This window comes from Mastomys coucha, unplaced genomic scaffold (genome assembly GCF_008632895.1).
Source record: "Mastomys coucha isolate ucsf_1 unplaced genomic scaffold, UCSF_Mcou_1 pScaffold6, whole genome shotgun sequence".
NCBI lineage: Eukaryota > Metazoa > Chordata > Mammalia > Rodentia > Muridae > Mastomys > Mastomys coucha.
This window is the reverse complement of record NW_022196912.1, coordinates 5,894,126-5,916,736: the sequence shown is the minus strand read 5'-3', so window position 1 is coordinate 5,916,736 and position 22,611 is coordinate 5,894,126. Positions and strand designations below refer to the sequence as shown.

General features: G+C 51.4%; 1 protein-coding gene across 2 annotated transcripts in view; it reads left to right on the top strand.

Moving 5' to 3' along the window:
* Ttc7a (tetratricopeptide repeat domain 7A) overlaps positions 1-22,611 on the top strand; it is a 105,571-nt gene that overhangs the window by 69,021 nt on the left and 13,939 nt on the right. Inside the window, exons 16-19 of one of the 2 annotated variants that reach the window (XM_031357420.1) lie at positions 11,814-11,930; positions 14,313-14,407; positions 16,652-16,786; positions 17,002-17,100. In XM_031357420.1, coding sequence (XP_031213280.1) covers positions 11,814-11,930; positions 14,313-14,407; positions 16,652-16,786; positions 17,002-17,066 — 412 coding nt within the window. In that variant the 3' untranslated portion in view covers positions 17,067-17,100. Of the gene's footprint in view, positions 1-11,813; positions 11,931-14,312; positions 14,408-16,651; positions 16,787-17,001; positions 17,101-22,611 lie in introns of those variants that run through there. The other variant, XM_031357419.1, reaches the window with a different exon arrangement.

The following is a 22,611-nucleotide window of genomic DNA, read 5'->3' as shown; positions in this document are numbered from 1 at the left end:
TCTTCAGGCTTGGTGACGAATGCCTTCACCTGCTCAGTTGCCTTCCCAACCCTGTGGCTTTGTTTATTTGTTTTTTAAGATTTCTTTATTTTATATATGTGAGTACACCGCCATTGCTCTCTTCAGACACACCAGAAGAGGGCATCAGACCCCATTACAGATGGTTGTGAGCCACCATGTGGTTTCTGGGAATTAAACTCAGGACCTCTGGAAGAGCAGTTGGTACTCTTAACCGTTGAGCCATCTCTCCAGCCCCACCTGTGGTTTTTATATTCAGTAAAAATCCAGGTGAGCTCTCCGCAGTGGTACCTTGCTTTTCCCAGACTCTCGTCACCTGCCTGGCAGGTCCTGACTCACTGCTGCTGGGTCTGTGTGCTAGTGCGTGTGTCTCCTCCCCCTGCACATATCTGTGTGTGCATTTACTCTCTTGGTTGGACTAAGTGGGAAAAGAAACACTCAAGGAAGAACTCATAGAACTCTTGGGTGGGAAGGGAAGGAACGTCCTGCCCACCATGAGGCCTGAGCAAGGTGCTTGGCCCCGCAGCGATAAGTGTTGTTTTCCATGAAAACCCAAATGTGAAGGGAGAAGAGCAGGGTTAGAATTCCCATCCCTGGCTCTCCCACTTCAGTCTCTTGAAGTCATCTTCTCCTGACTTCAGCACTGAATGTTCTACTGGCCCAGTGTACTCTCCTGGCCTGCTTTGGGAGGCTGTTTTCCCTTGCTGGAAGGTTGCCTGAACTCCAAGCTGTGTAAGGGGCCCTAGGATCTACTTTTGCTTCTGGGACCACCCCTGGGAAGATGCTTTCTCCCACTGGCTTCACTCTCATGGTCCTGCTCGGGAATGGATTGGGCAGCCCCCTCACTCCCTTGTGGTGTGAGTGAGCCCCACTGCTCTGCCCAGATGCACTCCCCAGGCTGTGCCCTGTGAGTGTCCTCACAGGCAGATATAAAGGTTTGGCCTTTGAGATTGATGCCTCCTGCTCCATCCCACCCATTCAGGAGGAGCCCATGGGTGTGCATGAACAAGAACTTTTCTATTTGCAAGGAGATAGCTTTCAGCAGGTTCTTAAAGGGACCACGACCCCAGAGACACGGTGATGGTGGAGGTGGGTGTTTGCCATTGTGCATCCTGACTGTCCCCACTCCCTCTGTCTTCCCCTCCGTGCCCTCATGTTCTTATGGAGCTGCCTGGAAAATAGTGTCTCCGCTTCTTCAGGAAGAGCCTTAAGGGGGCAGCCTGTGCCATGAGAACTGCTCACTGCAGAGACTGCGCTGAGGGGCAGCAGGAGCTAGCTCTAGGTGTGAGACCTGCACAGGGTTGTTCCCTACAGAGTGTTGTTCTGCAAAGCATGAGGGAATGAGTGTAAACTACCCCAAGGAAGCCTCCCTCATCCGTTTGCTGAATTAGTGGGATCAGATGATGTGGAGAAGTCATTCTTTATCAACTCCCAGACCCGAAGCTCTGCTTTGATCTAAACTGTCCCTAAAAGGCTACAAAACTAACCAGACAGGAATTCATGGGATTCAGGACAACAGAGTATGAGAAAATAAATCTTTCTTAAAGGAAAAAAAAATCACACACACACACACACACACACACACACACACACACCCTAGTTTTATCCAGTGACCAGGTCCCTTTGCAAATAAATTAAAACTGTTTTCCACAGATGAAACCCTGCAGTACAGAAGCCCATGGATTATCAGGAAATGTCACTGAGTCCATTACGGGTTATGGATCACTGAAAAAATGTCACTGCTTTTCAGTTGACTGTGTGTCCACTGTGTGTCCTGTTTCCCCAGCTGCCCCTGTGCTAAGAGCAGGCCATGTGGGACTCCAGCTCTTGCTAGCAGTTAATTAAACTACCAGTCCAGTAAATATTGCTCAGCAAAACAACACAGACCCTCCCACCATGGCCTCACCTCATCATCCCTAACAGTGTATTGTCAGGCCTGTGACATGGGTTGTCTCCCACCAAGCCACCTTGCAGCGGCTATTCTGGTGGCCAAGCCTTCTAGAGGCTTTTCCTTTCTGCACAGTCACCAGTTCAATGGACCCAAGGACTGTCGCACATGGAGGACAGAAGCCAGCAGGTCAGTGTAAGGGTGGCGGCTTTGCCTGCTGTTGCTTAGGAGCTGCCTAGACAAAGGTCAATGACCGGGAAGCAGACTCCCATCTTAGGAGTTTATCCTAGTGTGAGAGCCAGTCAGGTCACTGCCTTGAGTCACTTCTGTTACTTATGTGCCACCCGCAGCAACGTGTTCCTCTTTAAATAAAATAAATTTAAAAATCTGCCCTGACTCTTCTGCTACTCAAGTGTGCTGAGACACGAACTGAAGGTCATTGGTTGCCCAAGGTCCCAGTGTGGAGGGAGGGCCACAAAGTCCTACTGACACCTGGCACTGATAGTATACAGTGAGCCAGGAGCTTGAAGGGAGGGGATCTGGATGAGGCTGGGCTGTGAGTGACACAGGGGAGCAGTCACTGTTCCCACACAGGCACCGTCGTGGCACTCTAGGCAGAACCCAGGCTGGTGAGTCCAGCTTCTTGGGGTTAGGGAGCCAGGTAGAAGGGATCTTGATGCCCATGCAGCAGGATGGACTTTGGTTAGCCCAGCTCAGTTTTAAAAAGGCAAAAACGTGACGTGTCAGAGACTGATTCCTCCACAGGGACAGTATGAACCTGGCATGATGGGGATCAGATACCCCCAGCAGCTTCCTGAAGTCTTATGGGCTTCCCACTAAGCCCTGGACACATGTACCAGGCGGTCCACAGGCTTCCTGTGGGGAATGTGAGAATTTTAGCAGGCCCAGAGTTGTCTTTGCTGGTCCTTCCCATGGATGAAGCAGCTGGGAAAGCCTAACCAGGAGGAACAGGAGTATTGGGTGGGGAGGGATGGACCACCGTGAGCACTGTAGGGAGATGGTTTTAGGTGACACATTCCTTCAGCTTTACTCAGGCCCTTGTAGTGGAGGTCACCATAGAAACCAAACAACGTTCCTAGGCCAAGGATGGGAGCTTTTCAATAACCAAGCTGTCAGCCGTTTCCCCTGCCCGGCCCTGCAGCCTGCCAGACTGACTCTGAGGACCCAGGGCCCACACGTGACAAGGGAGTAAATGTGTTTTCTTCCTAGCGCCACAGTGGGCAGGGCCACCTACCCTTCTCTTATCTGACACAATAGACATTCCTGAGAGCCCCTCCTGGCCCAGCCCCTAGTCCTAGGAGACTTGGGAAGTCCTGAGGGAATGTGTGTCAGAGGCCCAGAGGAGCTTGCCAGTGTAGGAACAATATGGCCCTCTCCACAAGCCACTGCTCGCCCCAGATAAACAAACAAACTGCTGCATCCATCTGCCCCAGGAAACCACGGCTGTTTTGGAAAATGTTTGAGGTGATATAACTAGGTATTAGCTGGAGCCAGACTGTAGCTAGATCCAGTCAAGGCTGAAACTGAGCCTCCAGGGCATTTCTCTGAGCCAGCCCCCCCCTCCCCAACACACCTATTTATCAGGTTGCATGTGACAATATTTCTGGATGGACCATCCACCAAGCAGAAGGGATCAGAGTCCTGGGACTGCTGCTAACATTTCTGCCTTAAACCCAGTGTGTTTATTGGATTGTACTTATTAAGGACTTGTGGCACATCAAAAGGATGCTTAAAATACCAACACTTGAGGAGGGGGTTGGGATCAAAGGTATTAACACAAACATAGTTTATCATTCTGCTGGGTTCATTAAACATGCTTGGCTGCCACAGTGCGTGGGGACAGCAGCCAAGACTCTGGCCATGTGACCGAGGAAGTGCTAAGCCAGGCATAATCACTGGCACCCTCAGATCCTTCTCAAAGGTCAGCTCCTCCTTGGCTCTCCTGTGAACACCTCCATGGTCTTGTTCTGTGTGGCTTGAGAGGACCCAAGACAGAGCCCTGTGCTTTTATTAACTGCTGTGCCCCCAAGAGCCTGCATCAGGCTCTTCAGTGGGAAGCCATCAGGGTTAGCACACTGGATAGAAACCATAGATGCAGAGCCTGAGGCTCGAAATAGTAGGCCAGAACCTACCCTTGTGCTCCCTAAGAGCTTCTTGGATGGTCTACCTGAAATGGCAAGGCCCTTGTTGTGTGAGTTGTGTTTAAGTCTGGAGAGGTTATTGGGGGGTTGTTAAGTGACCTGTGGTAGAAGGACATTGGGAGGCTGATGGGGTGGGGTCAGCCGACCGTCACAGTTGCTCCTGCACACAGATGAAAATAGTACGTTCAGGGCACCGTGTTCCAGCTCTGTAGGCTGGGGCCCCTCACCAGGTGGAGCAGGGCCTTTGGAGGCCAGGAGCCACTACTCCGGGAAGGAGACTGGCGGGCTGTTGCTTTTTAAAGCTTCAAAGTCGGATGAGTTAAATTTATTAAGAGGCAGAGGATCATTATGAGCCTTCGAGGATTAGGGAACATGGGTCACAGTAATCCTCCATGCCAGGGAAAAATCATTAGCTTTAAGGTTAAGAACTGCTAAAAAGGATCCCTTGAGTGTTAAAGATTAGTCTGAGAGAAAGGAATAAAACTAGGGGTGGCCCTCCCCTCTCAGGGAGGCCATTCCTGTTAGAGTCCCTGTAAAAATCACACCCTCAAAGAGCATGGGCTTGAGTAATCAGCCCCTTGCCCTCCTGGCTTTCCCAGAGCAGTGGAATTTGGAGGATCTAGGGAGCCCTGCATCACTTGGCATGGCCCTGGCTTCCTAGATGAGGTCTGGGTGGGCCTCTCTACAGAAGCCTGGTGAATGAATACAGGCTGAATGGGAACCCAGGGGTCTGACTGATGCTGTCGTGGTGGAGGGAGGGCAGTTCCTCCCCGTCCCTGTGCCCATCCTGTTATTCTGTCATGAAGTGGGGACCTCTGTACCTACTCCAGACCTTTATCCCTGCTTCTCAGCCCACCCCCATCCCGGCTACCCTCCTGGCCCCTCTGGCACCCAGATTCACTGGTCCCCAGAGACACCTCTGTTCTTGGAGCTGTCACATTTCATACCTAAACCACTGCACTGGAGACTTGATGCTGACCTTCCCCCTTGTATTATTTGAGCTTGAAGGTCTCTCTATGGCAGAGACTGCAGCCTCTGCTCTACCTGCTGCTGCCCCAGTGGAGGGTAAGGATGGGTGTGAGGCTGGACACTTGTACACCCAGGGGTAGAAGGAAGAGAAGGGGAGGAAACCTGGAGGATTTGGGCATCTCACAGTCCTGATCCTGCCTAACTGCTTGGATTTGACTTTATTGGTGGTGTTTTTAATAAAACAAGATCTCATGTAGCCTAGGCTGGCCTCAAACTACTGACCGTCCTGCCTCTACCTTCTGAATGCTTGGAGCCTAGGCTCGCACTACCACACCCACCATAATTTGACCTTATAACGCGATATGAAGAAGTTAATGGCAGAGTGAAGTGACTTATCAAGCAAGATTAAATACCTAGTGAGGGGCAGCACAGGGACTAGAACTGGTAGCTGGACACTGTGACCTACCTGGACCCCTGGGCCACTGCATTCCTGCATTGACCTGTTCTCCTCTCAGTGGTCCCAGAAGTGATGGGAACTGTTGCCATTTGCATTTTACAGTTGAGAGACATGGATGGGGATCTGGGTTTGTGTCTTGCACCAGTCTCCATGGCTCCATACAGGGATGCCAGTGCCATCCAAGTCAGCTCAACTCTCTGAGGCCAAGTTGGGGAAGCCAGGGAACCTTTCCAGTGGATTCCACTGCGCTAAGGCGCTGGCCTGAGGAGTTAGACTTTACAGAAGTGTGGCCCTCACTCAGAGAATACCCTGCTTTTCCACTCAATTATATGTTTTCTATAAAAATAGAACTCTTCATTAAAATGGCGCAGCAGGCCATCAGCTAGAATTACTAATTACTGTCCTTTAAAGAGATAATGTCCCCTTCTACACACTCAAAACACCTGTCGCCACCCTTCAAGGAGCCAGGGAGAACAAGAAAAGCCTCCCTGGACCTCCAGAGCACAGTGGGGACCAGTGGGGCCAAGAAGAATGGAATGTTCTGGAAGCTTCCCTGAAGGCTTGCTTCCTTGAAATTGCCCTGTCCCCTGGGGACATCTAGAGGCTTTGAGGACTCCTTCTGACTCAACTGCCTTCTTTTGTGCTTTGGCTCAGGCTTGTTTGTCGAGTATGAAGGAAAGCCACTAGAAGATAAGGGCCTAACCAGGCTAGGCAAACCTGGGCCTGGCAGGAAGACAGGTCTGAGAATAACAGACAACAGTTCAGGGGAACTGCTGGCGGCCACTGGGCAGCCTGTGTTGTTCCATGGCCAGCTCTGCTTTGCAGCTGCATAGGCACATTTGCACAGGCTGGGGCTCTTGTAGAGAACACTTGTTGAGCAGGAAAGAATGAAGTACCCCACCTCTCATGTGTCAGGAAGTGAGCCAGGGCCAGGATAATTCCCTCATCTTGTTACATGAAGTAACAGTTAAGAGGTGCTCCAGGGTCCAGTCTTCTGTCTGCACTCTAGCTTCCTGCTAGACACTTACAAGAGGGTCATCATACCCAAGGAGGGTGCTTCCCCACTTGGCACATGGGCTACAGACTCCTGGGCAGGCCAGCAAGCTCGGGCACTGTCCAGAGCCTTCAGAGGCACTGGCCTAGAAACACGTTCCTCTGGGTCTGAAAGGTCTGAACTTCAAAGCACAAAGCCTGCCTGATGTTCAGCACAGTGGTAGCTTCAGAGCTGATCAGGGTTTTGGCCTTATGGGGAGAGTATGTGAGTAGGTGATTTCCCTCCTGTTTTACAGGTATGGAACCTGTGACACGCTCAGCAGAGGTGAGACTTTGCTTCAAGTTTCTGTCTCCCAGGCCAGTATTCATGGTGCAGTTTAAGGCCAATAATGATTAAAGTTGGACATCCGTCTCCGGAATAGCTTTCTTCAGGGCCTAGGAGATTCAGTTATACTTCCTGCCTTGGACCCCAGAGATGAAGAACCCCTAATCTCCTAGTCAGAAAGACTCAGACACCTGCACACCACCCTAGAACACACATAGTACACCTAGAGCACATGGCTCCTCCACAGAGCCTTTCATGTGAGGTAAGACCTTGCTTGTGAGCAGTTTGGAATGGAATTGGCCGGTGTGTTGCCTGCCTGATGTTGTGAGTCCCTCCCATACTGCAGCTATACGGAGTCGCGTGACCAGACTTCTGCACTAAGCATGTATGCTAAGTACCAACCCAGGAACTGGGGAAGCGAGTGAGGCACTGCTGCTGAGGGGTGAGAGCCGGTGAAGCTCATTGGCCAGGTGGGCATAAACTGTAAGACACAAAGATAAATGGTGAATTTCCCACTTACACCAGGCCTGGCCACAGACTTCTTCCTGGAGTATCTGACTAGAAATACTTCATATAAACTTATCTCCATTATTAAACTTTTAAGCAAGGAAGGCATGGCACGTAATTAAGTGCCAGCTGAATGCACAGTCACCTAGGGGTTTCTTGAAGGAGGACCCTAGCCTTGGAAGTTTTATAATTCACTTAAAGACATTTTAGACTCATCCTTTTGATGTATGATGGGTCTGAAGGTAGAAGAACCAGGCTTGCTCAATCTGCCTTCCCTTCCCCCACCCCCCAGAAGCACCCCTAGATGCACAGGGTTCTGATGAGGCTGTAACTAACCATAACTCAAGCCAGTCACAATGGCACGCCAAGGGCTCTGTCTGAATAGCTGAACAGGAATGAGCCTGTGCGGTCTGGGCTAGATAAGGAATGCCTTAGTGAGAAGTAGATCTTGTTTAAAGACCGGAGTCAGTAGATCCCTGTCACCGCCATCATGTCTAACACTGAGTTTGAGACAAGCCAGCAGTGTGTACTTCCGGATGTTGTCAAGACTTATATTGGGAAGGGAATATACAGCCACATGGAGATAACAGAAAAAGCTGGAGGGTGACATCTGTGCAAGAGTTGGCTAGATGTGACAAGGGGGAAGGTTGAGCCCTAGAAGAAGCCACTTCATGAAACAAAGCATGGAAAAGTGTCAAGGAGCTGCTGCCACCAAGTAATCAGCCCAGGGTCGGGGGGTGGGGGAAGGCAGGAATGGGAGGTGGAGCCCAAACTGGAAGACCTTGAGGACCACACTGAGGCCTGTTACTGATGGTGTGAACACTAAGCAGGTCAAGCACTGCTGTTCCCCTGACGGTGCTCAATTTCCAGCCAAGGAAGTCTCCTCAGGAGCTAATTTGGAGCCTCCGTGTAGCTGTCCAGCAGCCATGGACTAACTGGGTACCTGAAAGAGGGGCTGGAAATGAAAAGGGGTGGAGAGAGAGAGAGACAGAGACAGAGACACAGAGACAGACAGAGACAGAGAGACAGATATGAAACCAAGGCTCAAAGATGACCAAGGCTCAAGGTTTAATTTTCATCACTGTGTTTATATAGGGAGAGCCCACAGACCCATCCTCTGTTTCAGCTGGATTGAGTTGCAAAGCAAGCTCAGCTGGCGGTCAACTCCTCAAAGCTCCTTTAGGAAACTGCAAATGCAGCCAGGCTAGGCAACTCCTAGCCTCCTAGCCTCCTAAGTTGTAAAACCAAAGGGGTTTGTTTAGCCTGCTCAAGGCTGGGGGAAGGTCACACCTCAGGACCCTCAGCCTGAGGCTCACACTCAGGAGTGATCATTGGGGCTCTTGCCCAACTTAGAGAAGATATGGTTGGGTTGAGAAATTCCACTCCAGGTCACTCAAGCTAGTGGAATGTCAGCCACTGGGAGGGAAGATACAGCCTGTGCTGATGGAGGCTGTTTACCCAACTCACCCTTCCTGTCCCAAGCACGTGGTACCTCTGGCCAGTCTTCCATGAACTCATCCTAATTCTGATGTGGGGGACTTAGGTGTGACTCAGTGGCAGCAACAGAGAGGGGTCTGTAGCCAAGAAGGCTGTCCGTGGAGAGTCCCAAAGGCTGGGGGCTGGGTTGCTCTGGGAACTCTGATACTCTGGCTACCTAGGGGAAGGTGGGCTTAGGCTGAGCCTTCCTAACCCTTGGCTCTAAGTTGTCTTCCTGCCCAGCCTGAGTTCCTTCCCTCTCCCACACTCCTCCTCCCACCTCATCCAGACACCAGCTCCAGCAAGACACTGCTCCTCCTCTTCCTCTGGAGTCAGATCCAGAAACACAGCACGTGATTCTCTGGGCAAGCTGACATTTATAGAACTCTAATTGTTACCTTAAGGCAGAAATTGTATCTCCTACTTCATATTCCCAAAGGCAGAGGCATCTCCTAACATTGGCATATTGGACTCTACAGGGATCCCGGGAAGGAGTGGCAGGCAGCACCCATTGTCCCCTGCGGCTCCTCCCTTCTGGCCGAGCCCTGTTCTGCCAGGTTTTACCCTCAGGAGCTGACAGGAAGAAGATGGGTCATGAGCATGATGTTCAAGAAAGGTTGCAGAAGGGCCGGACAATGTGGGATTTAAAGTCCAGCTTGAGCTGGATATGGTGGTATATGCCTGGGATCCCAGAGGGAAGATGCTCATGCAAGACCTCAAGCCTAGGCTGCATCGGGAGTCCCAGGTGTGCTGGGAAGCCATGTCAAGAGCCTGTCTCAAAAGCCAGACTAAACAAAACCCATAAAGTTGGTAGAAATGCTTCTGGAGCATGTGAGGCCCAGGGTCCAGACCCTAATACAAAACAGGGTGTCGACATAAAATTCACAGCTCTCACTTTACAGGGAATAAGAGACGGCTTATCCTGGAGCCATTCTAAGTGATCACGGTTACCCCGTGGTAACCCCACAGATTTAGATTACCCCAAATTCCATGTTCCCACATGGAACCACTTTTTTTTTTTTTAAGATTTCATAGTTTTACAGAACAGAGAAAGTCATAAGTCTGAAAAATGTTTAAAATTCACCAGTGGGTACATCATGGAGACAGTTTCCTGAGATAGGGGGAGCTATTCTATTGTCCTCTGGTGTTGTCTGGTGACATTCTTAGCTTTCAGATTGGTAGGAGCTGGTTGCCTGCTAGTCAGTAGGTTCTTTAAGAGTTCTTTATTTACTGTCACAAGGTGCTAAGTCCAACAGAGATGTGGGCAAGGAGTGGCTGCTCTGGAGGGCTGGAGCTTATTGTAAGATCAGGTAATGAGCCTCTGGGCCTGCACCATTCCAGTCTCTCCGCAGTACTAAGATTCTAATCAGCTAGTCTTGTCACTGCTGACAGGTTCTTTCCAGGTCTGTTCTCGGAGCCTGATGCAACCTCTTTGGAAGTTTTCGTTTATAAGGGCATTACACACACTGTAGTCAGAGCGCGTGGTGGGTGGGGAGGCAGAAGGGCTCGAAACTCAGGGGCATTCCCAGCCATAGAGTGAGTTCTAGGCTGTCCTAGGCTGCATGAGAGCCTATCAGAAAGAAGTAAGTCCAGGCTGCTGGGCAGATGGAGAGGGGAAGCACGGTAGGGAAGGGCAGGTGCTAAAGCAGCCACACGAAAGGCATTTCTGAGGAAGAGTGGAAACACTGTGTGCCCAGAGCCCAGACTCTCTTCTGAATAGCACACTAGGGTGAATTCCCCCTTCTTCATCATTATCTACCAAGTCATAGTCTAAACAGAGTTGTTAAAAGGCCCAGGGGAAGCCAGGCAGTGGTGGTGCACGCCTTTAATCCTAGCACTTGGGAGGCAGAGGCAGGTGGATCTCTGAGTTCGAGGCCAGCCTGGTCTACAGAGTGAGTTCCAGGATAGCCAGGGCTATACAGAGAAACCCTATCTCAAAAAAAAAAAAAAAAGAGGAGGAGGAGGAAAAAGAAGAAGAAGAGGAGGAGGAGGAAGGAAGGTGGCAGTAGAAGTGGCCCAGGGGCCCAGGGGATAAACAATGGAGGCCCAGGTCTCAGTCCAGAGAAAAGTAAGGCTGAGCCTCCTTGGGTCAGACTGTAGCCTGGGCACCTCAGATGGGGCTCACAGCCCACTTCAGCCTCCCTGGAGCAGGCCTATGTGGCCACATGAGCCATGCTTGTTGTCAACTTTATGGCCCAATGGTCCCCCCTGATTCTCTCAGCAGTGGTGCCCCCTGACCACTCTGAGAACTAGGCCACAGCCTTGTGTGGGTCATAGAGGCTTCAGCAAAGGCTGTCTAGGTAGCTTGCCAGTGTGTTGATCTCAAAACATTGGTACACCGTGACACTTCCATGCTGCCTGGCCCACTCTTCCAGCACGGGTAGACTCCCTAACAAGAAAACGCTAGCACTTGACACTGCAAGGCTTCCTGGTCCTCCCTAGTCCTTCAGTGAACAAGAGTGCTAATGGTCTGGTTTTAGTGCTTTGGCCTCCACTAATGTATGTGTTCAGGGTATTGACTGAAAGCTGTCTTCTGACTGCAGAAACATGGCCCAGACATACAGGCAAGATAAAACACCCATGAGACACAATAAGTGGCTACTTTCCAATTGTGGCTCTTGCTGAGGTTCGATTTTATGCCCCTATGTGGGGCACAGAAGTATAAATCCTGGCCATGTGTTAGTAGGACTCCAGGTGTTGCTTAGCTTAGCTTGCAAAGGTGCAGAATACACCAGGAAGAGCTGAGTCACGGTTGACTACTGTAAGAGGTGGGCGAGGAGATACTGTATGATCAAGGCAGGTGAGTGAGGCAGGGACACACACACACACACACACATGCTAACACTAAAAGGTATCTCATTGTTTGGCTATGAAGAAGAGGAGAAACTGAGGCATGGAGAAAAAGCTAGCATCTGATGGGTGTGGCAGAGGTGAGCAGGTGATGTAGAATCCTCCCCAAGGCCACCCTTGGAGGAAAGCCTTGCCAGGGCCTGCTGACTCTCGCTCTCCTTTCCACAGCTTGATGTTCACCAAGGTGAAGCTGGAGCAGGTGCTGAAAGGCCCGGAGGAAGCCCTCGTGACTTGCAGACAAATGCTGCAGCTGTGGCAGACCCTCTACAGTTTCTCTCAGCTGGGGTAAGTGGCTGCCATCGCCCCTTGGGCCGCTCAGGAGAACGGGCAGAGTGGGCAGGCGGTGGTTGCCTAAAAGGCCACAGTCCCCACAAGATGTGGTTGGTGGTTTGAACAGATGTGGAACTCAGTGCTCAGGGCTTCTTGTCCTCAGCTGAGTTTGAATCCCTAGCTGTCCTCTAGAACCCGCACATGACCCGGGATCTGAGAGAGGTCCTGCACTTCTTGCTTCCGTCTGGTCTGACACCAGCCACGTACCTCTTCGTCATCAGAGACTGACTCAGCCCTGTCTAATGTGCCAGTCACTTGCCTGTTATGTAACAGTACTGGGACTTGAACCCAAGCCTCCTGAGTCCCAGACCATGATGCATGTGTACAGGAACTCTGGGAACCTTGAAGGCCTCCGTAGTCCTTAGAGCAGCTGCTCTCAGCCTTCCTAATGCTGCACCCCTTTAATTTAGTTCCTCATGTTGTGGTTGACTCCCCAACCATAAAATTATTTTCGTCGCTACTTTATAACTGTAATTTGCTACTTTTTTGAATTGTAATGTAAACATCTGTTTTTCAGTGGTCTTAGGGAACCCCTGAGAAAGGGTCCTTCAAGCCCTTCAAAGGGATCATGACCCACAAGTTGAGAACTGCTGCCTTTGAGAGCCCTCTCTCCTAGTGAAATCAGAGGAGGCCCGGGAAAGTAGGATGGAGTGGAAAACCCTGTCAGAGTCGGCCCCCCCCCCCCTTTGCAGGCCACTTGACCCGAGAGATTCCAGAGCAGGGCAGAACTCACAGGTAGACACTTCAGAAAGCTATGCACGATAGATTTTTCATACTCCCTGGTGGTGGGCACTGGAAGGCCAAGGATCATCCTTGGGGTATTTGCATTCGAATGCGCTTTGCTTTCCAGCCCTCTGGCTGCCACAGCTGGAACAGGTACGCAGACTGGCTCAGTCTGCACAGGAGTTGCCCTGGAGCCTACTGCTTCTTATCTGCCTGTCAGGTAGGCTGCACATCCAAGTGGCCAGTCTAGACAAGGCTCCAAAGAGGGGTAGCTTTGACTCAGAGCAGCTGTGGAGCTGCCAGGTGTTCTCATAGGGGCAGGGACAATTGAGCTGATGTCCCCAGAGGCTGCCTGGGCTCATAATGTACAGTACCTCTTGAGGAAACTTCCACAACTCTCTCACCCCACATTCAGCAGGACTAAGCCATGTTGCAACTTGACCCAAAAACCTGGCTCGAGTTCTTCCCGGCTCCTCCGGAGGCAGAAAGGGTTTTCTTTGAAACCTAGAGCCGGAAACCAGAACCCAGTGCTGGTAAAAATCTAATGTTGGGCAGTCATAAACTAAGACAGAAATCTACAGTCTGAGGGTCTGGTCTACCACCCCACCCAACACCTTTGGGTTCTGTTCAAACCACACTGATGTCCTCATCAGCCCCAGTCCCTCCTTCATGAAGCTCCCTCTACCTAGGAGCCCCTCAGCCCTGCTCATGAGTCTTGATGACTTGCTTCGCTTAGCTGGGGTTGACATGGGGCACGTTAACCTTAAACCATGCATCACAGTCCCCCAAGATGGGCTGTTTCTGTGTTTAGCAGAGGCTCTCTCATGGGAAGAGAAGAAGAGAGAAAAAGTCTGTTGGGTGCCTGGATGGAAGTGAGCCTGAAGTGGGCCCCTGCGCAGGTGCCAGTCAATAGCCTTGTGAGCTGGATGTCATGCTGACAAACCAAGTCAGGGCCAATGTGAGTTAGGACACCAAAGATACCCTGGGCTGTGGGAACATCTGTGGAGCCTGCATCTTGGTATACCTCCAAAGAGCAGATACCTTCTGGCTCTCCTGAGTTTTCCGAGCCCATGCCAAGTGCCACGGGCTTCCTTGGCAGTGGGAGGGGCCAGCCAAAAGAGTAACAGCTACTGCCTTTCTGAGCAAGGGTTTTCTTCCTGCCCCTCCCCACCCCCACACCTCCTACTCTGAGAAAAGAGGAAGCTCTTAAGTAGGAGGCACAGGGACTTAGGGAAGTGGATGAGGAACAATAGGACATCACCAGGATTGCCATCTGTCAGGGCATCCATCTGTCAGGGCATCCTTTCTAATTCAAACTCCTTTGGGGCCACCTGGCAGTCTGAGGATTCTTTTGCAGAGGGTGGCAACGGAACCTTCGCCCAGGCTGTCCACAGAAGCCATCTAACAGTGCCTGTGCCTGGAAGTAGAGGTCTCACCCTCAAGGAGGGCATCAACACTATGGGGAGGGAGTTTCTATGTCAGCCTGGGTGGTACATGCTGGTCTGTCTGTCCTGGTTGTTTCTGTCCTTCCCTGCTATTCTAGCTTGGCTCCCAGCTGGCTCTGGGGACACCCATCCTCTGCATCATGGAGCCCTGCCCTCCTTTGCCTTCCAGGGGCCTGGAGAAGGATGGCAGCTTTGAAGGCTTCACAGTGAAGAAACAGAATGGTATTCACCTGACTCTGCCAGATGCCCACGACGCAGACTCTGGTAAGATCAGGGTTGGTCTTGGCTCTGGGTGGGGCTGGCAGTTGGCCACAGATGGAGAAGGTCCCTCCCTCCTAGGCATAATGAAGAGGGAGGAGAATGGTGTGGGGGCAGAGTCTGCTGCCCCTTAGACCAAAGCCTGAGGCCAGAGTCTGCCCAGTGTCCAGCTTGGACGTCAAACATAAAGGAATGGGAAGAGCTCATTTCAGTTTAAAGCTAGGTTGACTGAAAAGACTCAGACGGAAGCCCAGGGCTGGTGAAATTCAAATGGGTTCAAGAATTACAAATGAGTCGTACGGTGGTGGCACACGCCTTTAATCCCAGCACTTGGGAGGCAAAGGCAGGTAGATCTCTGAGTTCGAGGCCAGCCTGGTCTACAGAGTGAGTTCCAGGACAGCCAGGGCTATACGGAGAAACCCTGTCTTGAAAAAAAAAAAAAAGAGTGTAGCCCGCGCAGTCGTCTCGCCAGCAAGAAGACACGCGGACACTAGGTTCCTTCTGCAGCAACGTTTATTGCCTCCTCAGTAGGGAAAAAAGGGTCGAGCCAATAATCCGCACTGCTTATATACACCACAGTGCGGCGTGTCTGCCCATGATTGGCTGTTCGCTCATTACCCTACGTGACGCCCCAGAATGGGCCGTGACTCAGCGTCTTTTCACTCTACGCACACGCACAAACAGTTGTTTACTAGGAGTTGACAGCGGAAGTAGGCGCCATCTTGCCATGGCGAATGTCTCTCCAGCTCCACCGCTCCACACAGAGAGAGAGAGAGAGAGAGAGAGAGAGAGAGAGAGAGAGAGAGAGCGAGAGAGAGAGAGAGAGAGAGAGAGCGAGAGAGAGAGAGAGAGAGAGAGAGAGAGAGGAGAGAGAGAGAGAGAAAGAGAATTACAAATGTATGTACACCTTTAAGGCCAGGACCTGCTTCAAGCAGAACGAATTCCTCAAAGACACAAAGAAATTAGTCTTTGGAGGTGGAGTCAGACTTGGTAACACTGTTCTTTTACTTGAGGCAAGCTGCACTTCGTTGTTGGAGGGATGGAGTGGATTTCACCAGCACTTGACTCCGGAGACACATACCAAAGGTGCTCAGCCCTGGTGAACCACTGAGCCCATGGAAGGGCGCGGGTTCCCTTGTAATTAAAGAGACAGGAGTTGTATCCAGTTACTAGAGCTTCACATGTTCTTGTCTCATAAAGTCATCTGTGCTTTGTCCCAAGGCCTCCTGAGTTTATCTGTGCCTTCATTGCCTCCGAGAAAGAGAAAGTGCTCATGTTTCACCTGCATGGGAATTTTTTTTTAAGATTTATCTATTTCATGTATGTGGGTACATTGTCAATGTTACTCTCTTCAGACACACCAGAAGAGGGCATTGGATCACATTACAGATGGTTGTGAGCCACCATGTGGTTGCTGGGAATTGAACTCAGGACCTCTGGAAGAGCAGTCAGTGCTCTTAACCCACTGAGCCATCTCTCCAGCTCTGCATGGGAATGTTAAATGTCAATAGCTCACGTATCCAGAGGAGGGTTTATACCACCTCAACTACAGCAGGAGAGGTCCTCTGAAGGCCTAGGTTAGCAGGAAGCTAGTGCTCAATGATCTTTTTCTTCCCAGCTTCAAACGAGTGGGATCTTAGCAATACATGAAACAGTGTGTACTATGGAAACGGAAAAGTAGAAATCACAAAAGGGGAAAAAAAATCATCCCTCAATTTCCCACCCAAGGAGGGGCACTTCAGAATTCTTTCCATGCACACCATTGTCAGTAATGAATGTGGTTGTATTCTGTTTGAGCTGTGCATTCTGCACAGTGTGCGTACCTGCACACATCGGTGCCACATAAGTGTGTGGCTGCAGTGTCTTCAGAGCCTTGTGTGACTACAGTTCCACTTATTTTTAATCAGCCCCTATTGTGAACAGTTAGGCAACTTTCTGTTTTCTGTAGTAAAAAATAAAGGTGGAGTCAAATAAACATCTTTGCTGACATTATGGTTTTTCCCTGGGGATAAATCTCAGTGGGAATTTTACTAAATCACCCCTTTAAAAGCTCAGCTGCCCAGCTGGAGAGAGGACCAGGCAGAAGGCCCTCCCTGGTAGGTCTGTGAGCTGTTTTTTGTTTGTTCGTTTTGTTTTGTTGCTTTTTTTTCTCTCTGCCCTGTCTGGATGCCGGCTGACACTGACTGCTCCTAGGCCAACAGCATGTGACATCCTGACTCCTGCTCAGTCCTGTGCCCTCTTGTTCTGCAGGCTCTCGGCGGGCGTCATCTATTGCAGCCTCGAGGCTGGAGGAAGCCATGTCGGAACTAACTGTAACAACCTCAGTGCTAAAGCAGGGTCCCATGCAGCTGTGGACCACACTGGAGCAGATCTGGCTCCAGGCTGGTGAGTGCCCCCTGATCCAGCCGGGAGTTAAGCCCGTGGATGCTCATCTGTGTGGCTGAAGCCACCCGATGCTCAGATCCCTGCTCTGTCCTTGAGGATGAGGGAGATGGAGATTTCTGATGAAGCTTACGCATGCTTGCCCTCTTGAGTTCTATAGTCCTTAGTATTTTCCAGCTCACTCTCTTTCCTCCCTCCCCTCTTTAATCTCGTCCTAGCCTCAAAGAAGGTTTTCATTCAGAACCTAGACACTGGGATCTTGTCCTGGATCTTCAGAGTGTAGAGGCATGTTTTAGAAGAACAAAACCACCCACCTCCCTGTCTCTGATGTTTCTGCTTGTATTATCTGCGTGGCTATGGGTCTCCTTCTTTGCCCAGTGGGGAGAATGCTTGGTCAGGAGAAGATAAAGTAGTCCCGAGGGCTAATGACATGGAGACAGGTGTCCAGGTGCTGTACCTTTTGGTCAGCAGCCAGCACTGTTCCCACAAGCAAGTGACTGGCTGGAGGGGTCACCCAGATTGGAACCCCATGCCCTCTGACAACCAGCTAGCCCCGGTCTGAGATGACTCATGAGAAAGCAATTGGTGCGGCACATAGTGGGTACTCCACAGATAGTCCATGGCTTCGGGAGCCATCTTTGGGGTTATGGTGGACCAGAGGCTGTGAGGCACCCACAGGCTGTGTGCTTGGCACAGAAACGCCAACGAGTGACTCGCTAGAAAGTGTTTAGCAACTGACAGTAGTGGGGTAGACTCCAGGGAAAGGAAAATCAAGAATAACAATCAAATAGAATGTCTTTGGCGAGGAAGAAAGGAAGATGAGAGACCTGATCTCTACAGGCCGCCCTGCCTTGGCCCAAAATGCCAAGACTGGGCCTGGAGCACCGTTTCCTCTGGCTTAGTCTCACATTCATGCCTGTTCTCACAGGGATGGGCTGTAATCCCCCAGAATCAGGTAGAGGATAGAAAGCAATAGAGAGCAGATAATCACTTTCCTGGATAGGTAGGCTTTGCAAGTCTGAGTTTGGATGCTCACTGATGAGACCCCAAGGTTACCCTGACATGCTTCCACACATGGACACATGAGTATGCACCCTGTACCCACTTTTCTTGCCCTGGATTCTGAATGTGGAGGGGGAAAAATGGATCAGGATTCACAGAAAGCCTAGAGATGACAGCATTGTGATAATGTAAATACTGCCCTGCTTAACACGTAAGGGTTTCTTGGGCTGTGTGAGGAGCTGGGAAGAGCCGCCCAGTAAGAAAGGGAATGTCGGAGGACAACAGGCTTAAGCAGAGGTGCCTCTGCTCCCTCAGAGAGCTGTGAAGCCACACAAGCTTTCTGAGAGACATAACAGCCTGGGGCAGAAAACTATACCCATGCTGGGGTCGGCACCCGATTCAAGGGCTGTGCCATGACCCAGAGGCCTCTTGTTTTACTGCTGTGTCTTGAATTTGTACTTGGATATGTGATTACAGTCTTATACAAGGGGGAGGCCTATTCCAAGAATACAGAAACAACAGCCCCTGGAGATGCTCTGCCCTCTCTAGGGCATTGCTCTCGTCTATGTGGCTCCCAGTGGCTCCCCTTGCAACACTCACATTCTGAGGCACGAGACAAACATGGAAGGGAAAGCACCCTCCCTCTTCCTGGAAGGACTAGAGTCTGCACATGTCACCTCTCCTCGTGATTCATCGCCAGGGCTTTGTTATTTGACTGCCCCTAACTGCAGCTGGGCTCTGGCATTATCCTAGTGTCTGTAAGCCTTACTGACCATGAGATCTGTCCTTCTAGAAGAAGCGGGGAATAGATACCTTCCATGGTCAAGAAGGGAGGAGGATGTGTCCTAGGTCTCTCCTTGTGAGTATGTGGGACCCGTGTGTATCCTCTCCCCCCTGGCTGCCATCGTAACTGGCATCTCCCGAGGACTTGTTGGAGGAGAAGCTGCCAGGACCAGGCCACCACGGCTAAGCATATAGTGGTTACCATCCCCCCAGTAGACACCCACTAATAATGCTGATGATCCTGAAAGATGCTGTGAATGCAGGGAAGGAGAGGACCCTGCATTGTTTCTGGGGGAACTAGCCACTTAAGTTTGGCCAGGGATAAATTGCAGCCCAATCTAGTCAATAAGTTCCACTGTGAGACAGCTCTGGCTGGGAAAGCCATGTCCTTCTCTCCAGACTTCCTCTCTTTACTCTCCCTTAAGTCTCCTGGCCACAGGGAGAATTTGTACTGAGGCCATTGGTACTGATCTTGTTTCCTGGGTAAGTCTGTGAGAATGGGAATCCTGCCTCAGACCCATGGGTGTTCCAGAATCTTCAGTGTGACGAGGGTCATTCCAGGAGACACACACACACACACACACACATGCATGCACGCACGCACGCGCACACACACACACCCCTACACACCTTCTTCTCACGACTTGGTAGCATCTCTGTGTACCAGAGAGATGGCTATGGACACAGAGACTTCCCTGCCCTGCAGATCCAAGGTCTCCTGGGCAGCTCTAGGCTCTCTCTGTGTCTGAGGCTGTCCTGCTCTCCAGTCCCAACTCAGTCATGCCACCTGAGTGAGTGCCTTAGGGGCCTGCCTCATCCTGAAAGGGAAGGCCACCTGGGTGTGTGTCTAGATTGACTCTTAGAGGCACCCTGCCTTTTAGGGCGGGCTAGGCTTAGAGCACAGGGTAGAAAGGGGCCACAAGAGCCACCTGCTCCTGTGATCTTCACCTCCCTTTAGCCATCTTCGCCCTCTTTCTTTGATGTCTTCCCTGCCTCCTTGGTAGAACCCTACCCTGCTTGCTGCTCCTGGCTTCAGTGCCTTGGAAGAGCTCTTCACTTCCTCTGGCAGTTTTCTCTCCCCTTCCCTCTACAGTCTGGACTAGTGGGGTCCTGGACCCAGACAGCCCCACCTCCCGCCATGCTCTCTGGGACTCAGTGCTGGCAGGGTGTGCTCTTCTTTGGAGTCTCTCTGTGGCTTCTGACCTTTCTCTACCCTACTCACACATTTCCTTCTCTACCTTTATTCTGAGCATCCCTACCTCCTCAGTGCCCGCTTTTGGGGGAGCCATGCTGACCTCCTTTGAGATGGAAAACTGTCCTGACTATGCGGCCAAGGCCAGGCAGGCGAGATTCCTTTTAGATCAGTGGTTCTCAAACTTTAATCCTGTGACCTTTTGATATAATTCCTCATGTTGTGGTGACCCCCAGCCATAAAGTTACTTCATTCCTACTTCATAACTGTAATCGTGCTACTGTTGTGATTTGTAATGCAAACATCTGATATCAGGACATCTGATTCAGGACCCTGTGGAAGGGATCAGTCAACCCTCAGAGGGATTGTGGCCCATATGCTGTGCTCTCTCCTGTCCCCAGGCCCCAACACAGCACCCTCCCTTTTCTGAGGTCTTAGCAGAGTCTCAGCTGGGAAGGCCCTAACTCCTGGGTGAGCCTTCTCCTTGGCATCTGGCCAGCATGAGGATAGGACCCTCACTGTTGCACAAGAGTGTGGAGATGGGCCTTGGAGAGTTAACCCACCAGCCTGGGACCTAGAGCCCTGGTTTTGGCAGGAATGGCAGGGCACTGGAACCAGCTCTGGGTGTAGGGTTAGACCAGGATGTCTCTGAGAAGAACAAAAGGGACTCTTGCAAAGCTCCCAGGAGCAGATGTTTTCCATTTGTACCCTGTGGAGAGAACACACAGAGGGAAGGGAGCAGAGCAGAAAGAGAACCTTGGAGCTGAGAGGAAGGAAAACAGAAACAGGATGGAGAGATCATGAGGCAGGCAAGGAGGCAGACAAGGAGGACAGACGAGCGAAGAGGGGGAGGAGCTGGGGGAGGGTGGAAGAATGGAGGTGAGCTAGCTGCCCCCTTAAGGGTACCCCTTATCTTAGATAAGCCTAAGCTCTAGTGATGAGCACTAATCCAGCCCTAGCCGGGGAGCACATGAGTCCTGTGGGCATTAGTGGGCCTGGCAGCCAGGCTTGTAGGAAGAGGATCCAGGCAGTGGTGGGCACCATGCCACCAGGCTCCTGCCACAGTTGCAACTGGCTGGCTGGCTGGCTAAGAGCACCATGTTTGGTAAAGCAGCAGGCAGTAACTGGGGCACCTGCCCATGGGCACTGAGGCTCTCATACATGGTACACTGAAGCCCCCAGAACCCATGTGGCTGTTGTCACGTCTGAGGCCTTGCCAAAGGAAGCTGGACTTGTGTGTAAGGGGTTATTCACAGCATGGCCAGAGCCCTCAGGAGATCTGCCACTCTGACTCTGGGCTGTGCCACCTGGCTTCCTGCCAAGTGATAAAGAGCCCCAGCAGAGAGCAGGGTAGCCCACTTCTCAAGGAATGCTCCTTTTTGAGTGGCTTCTCAACCAGGCTTAGAGCCTTAGAAAGCCCCAAAGCCTCACAAGCCCCAGAGTCCCTAGCACTCCCTCTAATTGAAATCTGTTGATGTGAACACACTGAGGAGTACCCAAGGCAGGGACCAGGGACAGTCTCCTGGGGACTTGAAGGATGAGGCAGCAAGTTGTAAACAGCTTAATGAGCCATGACAGGACCAAACTGGCCCAGCCTGGCTAGGGTTGCAGAGTGAGAAAGATCTAGGCACCGGGAGTCCGACCTGGATCGTCAGAGCTCCTGTCCAGAGAACCACCACCACAGGTGCTGGCGTGTATGTGGTGTGGGCATCCACCCTGCTCCAAACACTGTCTCTCTAGCATACCCCAGGGGTCCTGCCACAGTAGAGCCCGCTGCAGCCTGGCCTTTCTTCTCTCTGCCTGCTTAAATGTGGACTCCTCTAGGAAAACCTTCCTGACCACTGTGGTGCTGACCCAGCCCACACTGTACCTGTGACACCAGAAATGGTGCCTGTGCTTTCCCTGCCCTGGACCTCTTGAGGGTTTTAATGGCTTTAGTTTGCCGCATCCCTGGTTCACTTTCCTTATGGGTGGACGAGACACTGGTTGCACAGTATACAGTCAGCTATGAATACAGCCTGTTCAAAGGCCCCAGAGGCAGCTCAGCAGGAGAGTAGATAAGGAGAGCTGATAGGGAGTCAGCCAAATCCCTGACCACTGGCCAGCTGTGAGGCCCTGTGAGGCCCTGGCTCAAAGATGCCCTTTCCCGTGTTACTCTGTCTCTAAGGACGGCACCCTTGAGAGTCTACCTGTCTCTAGCTGTAGTATGGGAGTTTGGTTCCCCTGGTTTTCTTTCTCAGATTATCCCAGCTCCCTATCCCTTAGATGAAAGTGCTCCAAAGCTCTCTGCAATGTTTTGGGATGAGGCAAACTGCTTGCATTACACAGTGAATGTCAGGTAGCATTCTGCTAAGAACCCCTGCTGCTCTGTACTTCAGTCAAGGCCTTCCTGACAGGCAGAAGGGATGTCAGGGTCAGCTCTGTCCATCCCTTTCTGGTAGTTTCTATTGGAAATGTCTGTTACCTTCCCCACCCCAGACATGAACTGGTGTAACCTCAGCGTTCAGCCTGTGTTAGGAAAAGCTCTTGGCAGAGTCACAAGCCAGACTCTGCTGGCCTCCCTCGCGCCCCATCTGTGTTACCCTCCTTCTGTGACTTCCGAATGGGCACCAGCTCTGGGAGGGGGCAGCCGAGCTCTGGGGGCTGCTTGGAAAGAAAGGCAGAGTGGGCCAGTGAGCAGCATTTCTAAAAGTGTCTGTGGTGGGCGAGCGCGCCTGTGCCGTGTGGGGCTGAAGTGCGCAGTTCTGTGGGCTGCCCGGAGATGGGAGAAACTGCACCTTTTCATAGATCTGCATCTCAGGGGTAATCAGATGCTGCCTGCTAGCCAAAAGGGGTAGGGGTGTGTGTGTGT